Source organism: Capsicum annuum, chromosome 2 (genome assembly GCF_002878395.1).
Source record: "Capsicum annuum cultivar UCD-10X-F1 chromosome 2, UCD10Xv1.1, whole genome shotgun sequence".
Taxonomy (NCBI): domain Eukaryota; kingdom Viridiplantae; phylum Streptophyta; class Magnoliopsida; order Solanales; family Solanaceae; genus Capsicum; species Capsicum annuum.
Genome location: NC_061112.1, coordinates 49273295 through 49277500, shown reverse-complemented (window position 1 = coordinate 49277500; position 4206 = coordinate 49273295). Strand labels below are relative to the sequence as shown.

The 4206-nt window shown below is 32.5% G+C and overlaps 1 protein-coding gene across 1 annotated transcript; it reads right to left on the bottom strand.

The window, feature by feature from the left end:
• Positions 1-564: 564 nt before the first annotated feature.
• On the bottom strand, positions 565-3934 carry LOC107860952 (protein C2-DOMAIN ABA-RELATED 1-like). Its single transcript, XM_016706384.2, has 3 exons — positions 3502-3934; positions 2652-2747; positions 565-1008 (listed from the first exon to the last, which is right to left on the bottom strand). The coding sequence occupies exons 1-3, from the start codon at positions 3610-3612 to the stop codon at positions 715-717; spliced, it is 501 nt and encodes a 166-aa protein (XP_016561870.1). The 5' UTR covers positions 3613-3934; the 3' UTR covers positions 565-714.
• Positions 3935-4206: the final 272 nt, after the last annotated feature.

Below are 4206 nucleotides of genomic sequence, written 5' to 3'. Positions count from 1 at the left end.
TGATAGAGTTTCTTGCAAATGGAGTAATCAGACCCTCGTCAATTGTAGTATTGCTTTTGGCACATACGGAAATCCTCCAGGTCTATTCTTTGCCAGAGTGGAAACAGAACAATAGCTTTCACATTGTCATCATTTGCTGGTGAAGCGTAGGTATTCGTACTACCGAAAAAGTTTCCTAACCGGCAGGCAATATAATCAGCAGATACGCACAGGTAAGCAGAATTACTGGGAGCAACTTTAACCACAGTTTGGACCAACTTCTGCTCAAAGACAGAGTAAAGGTAGGCATAGCATTTCAATACATTTTGGTGTCCCGTAAGATTGTAGTGGGATAAATAGGATACCTCTACCTATAAGCAAAGGTCAAAGGTTCGAGCGTTAAGACTTACTAATAAAAAAAAGTCGTGATAGGTAGCGGTTCTCTCTTTAATGGGCACGCAAAGCGACTCTCCTCAAGCGGGTACCGAACATTTGGTTAGAAGCCACAGAAATGACATTTTGGAAGAGATAAAATGGATTATGTAAGCAGATTATCAAAGGCAGACTTTGTTGTCAGCATGGAAGTAGCAACAACAAAATGACAAGTTCAATTCATTGAACATCAATATCTATATAGAAAAGTATAAAATACAAGGCCGGCCATTAAAAATTCCAAAAAGAACAGCAAGCATAATGTCCATAATGGCCACAATAGCTGGAATATAATAGAATTAGCTATAGATTCTTGGAACCAGGAATGTCTATCCATTGCAACCGGAGCTCTATTTCACCACATTCAACATTCGTTAACCTAACAAATGCATTTTGGCCAACCTTGCCATTTTCATAGACAATACAGCTTTCTTCAGAATAACAATTTTTCCTGCTTGGAATTATTCTTGAAATTATGATTCCATTTGGAATGTTCTTAAAGCGCGTCATCCTTATTGCATCTATAAATGGTACAATGTCAAGCTCTGCATCGCCCATTTTATCATCACGAGAAAATGTATCCTTGTCATAAACTTGCTGCAATGATCATAGCAATAGAAAGACAATAAGGTTCACTCCGCTGGATATATTAATTGAAAACAAGTCAATATAAGCTATTGAAGTTGTACAGGTCATTAGCACAAATCTATAATGTACAGGTTAGGGTTAATTTGGCGGATTAGAATAGGCTGACTTAGTAAACTAAAGGTTACTAAGCCATCCAAAAGCTACTTGGACTGAGATGGGATGTTGGCCCACGCATTTTTATCTTCATCTGACTATTGCGTCGATACTTGATGTGTTGGGTCTGCGTCATGCGAAAACTTAAAGTTTGCAAACTAATATGGTGATAATTTAAATGACAAATAAAAGATACTAAAAACATTATACTATTGATATATTTGGTCAAACGACCTAATATGAAAAATGAATATTGAAAAACATACAATCTATTGGGAGAAAATCTCCCCCTAAACAATGACTCTTAAATGACTACATTGTGGATACTATTATGTTATGGTATGAGAAAGGGACCTTCTATTTATAGATGTACAAAACCTTTTCTTCAAGAAAGAGGTTTGTTAAATATGAAAAATTTTTATATTTAAGGAAAAGTAAAAGTATTTATGGTTACTTTTATTTTTCTTGTAAAACTTAGATAAGAAAATCGGGGTAAAAATCCTAACAAATCTCCCCTTTTTGGCTTGATTTTCTTGACTTGATCCACCTTCTTAATGTCATATGCATAATTTTGATTCTTCACATAATCTTCATTTATCCCTGTTGTTTGTCATGCTTAAAAATTGAGCCCTTTTGGATTAAAAATATATTATTCCTTTTGGGTTAAAAATATTGGAGCCCTAAATAAGATTAAAAGAGAGCTTTATTTTCAAAGATATGACAGCAGGATTGTTGAAAATATGATTGAAATATCTTCTCCACATGTAGTTGGACAAAATCTTCATTTTCATCCAACTGATTGCAAATTGATTAGAACTGCCTTGGACTTGTCTTCAACCTCGCTTTACCAATCCACTGAATCTTTGAACCATAGGCTCTGATACCACTTGTTGGATTCGAAATCGAGAGGGCGTCATGCGGAAAGCTATTAGTAGCAAACTATGAGACGAAAAGAAAAATATACTAAAAACATGATTATTATATAGTTTGGTCAATTGACCTACATATAAAAACCTAATATAAAAGAAAACATAAAACTATTAGAGAGAAAATCTCCCCCTATACAAAAGACATTTAAAAACTATATTGTGGATGCTATTGTGTTATGGTATGAGAAGGAGTCTTCTATTTATAGATGTACAAAATCTTTCTTCCAAGAAAGAGGTTTGCCAAATATGGAAAATTTTTATATTTTTCTTTTAAGGAAAAGTAAAAGTATTTATGGTTAATTTTATTTTCTTTACAAGAAAAAGTAAAACTTAAATTTAATAAGAAAATCGGAGCAAAAATCATAACACGATGAATATACATCCTAATTAGAAAACGCCACTTGAAGTTGAAAAACATAATTTAATTACCTTCAAAGACTGAATTGATATTTTCTGCTAAAGACTACGTATCTTAATCTTCAATTTCCTCTTGGTAAAGCAAAGTATATATGTATGCAATATGCTGTATAATTAATTTCTTAATCAAACAAAATGAAGGAAATAAATTACCAGCTTGATAGGGAGAATAGGTTCAGCAACACATAGCGTTAAGTCTTCATTCCATTCGGGATTTACACTCTTCTTCACCACTCGAGTCTTCAATTTCTGCTTCCAATAATATTAACCAAAAAATAAATATAACACTAATCAACACCACACTGCCCCACACACCATTTAATTTGGTCAAGATACCTAAAACCACTCAGTTGAAGTTCATTTAAGATCATTCTCCTTTCTTTTTTTTGGTCCTTTCATCTATGTGTTTCGCTCCATTTTGTATGATAAAATACTGAAAATGGTAAACAATTACACAATCCCCCAAACACACGCACAACAAGAAAGAAAAACAAGATAACAAGCTTTGATTTTTGCATCATGCTTTACGGAGGTGGAAATGATCTCTCGTGATCACTTACAAATTAAACTGAAAAAAATGACATTTTCAGCTCTATTATGGGTAAAATAGACATAAAACTAAAAGCAAATTTGTACAATGATCTCTTATGACCAATTATACATTGAACAGTTCATATCTTTTATACGTAACAAGAACATAAAACTAAAAGTAAGTTTGTAAAGTACAACCCAATCAAATATCCCACTTTACATATAGGAAATCCTGATCAAAATTACAGAACTTTGATGTAATAATTAAAAATAACACAGAGAACTTCTGAGGTTTGTGGTACAGGTAACATGTAAGTGTCTCATTATCAGCATATTATCAGCGTCTGCCGTACGCAATTTTCAATAAATAAAATGGACATAGAAGGGTATTTTTGTGGCAGAGACAAATTTATGTTCCAATTTCAAAGAAGAAAAGAAGAGAAAAAAATTGAAGAAAAGGAAGGGAAATTACCTGTTTGCCCATCCTAACAACAACATAAGGATCACTGCTTCTCAAGTCTCTAATGGCCAAATTAATGCCTCTAATTACACGAATTCTAAGAATACCCAACTGATTCTCCATTCAAACTTGAATTTAGTCTTTACTCTTCTACTTGTTGGTTGGTGCAAAAGTTTAAAGGGTCCTGTGGAATGGGCAGGGAAGGTCTACAGAATTGTAGGTTTGGAAAAATGAAAAATGAAAGGTTTAAGTGTTAAGAAACATCTTGAATGTTACTAAAGCCAGTTGGGTGAAGTTGTATTACTGCTACATTTTTATTTTGTTTAAATAAATTCTGATTGTGCTTGAAAATTTTACAGCTCTCTCTATTGATTTGATCTTTAGTTTGTTTGTACGTGCGTTAAAAACGTTAATTTTGAGCTAACTTAGACTCTAAAATTAGTTTTTATTTAATTATAGATTTTGAAGTTGAAATTTAAACTATCAAAATTTAAATTTTTAAAGCTATAATTTTCAAATTTATAGTTCTGTTTGAAAGTGCATTTTACTTGTACAATTTAAGGGTCCTTTGGTTACAGAACGCGCATTTTACTCGTACAATTTATGGGTCCTTTGGTTAGGTGTAAATGAGTAGTGTTAAATATTATATATGAGTTAGGCTAACATTAGTAGTGTTGCTATAATTTATGTTTGCATAGTTATATTGAGGTTATTTAT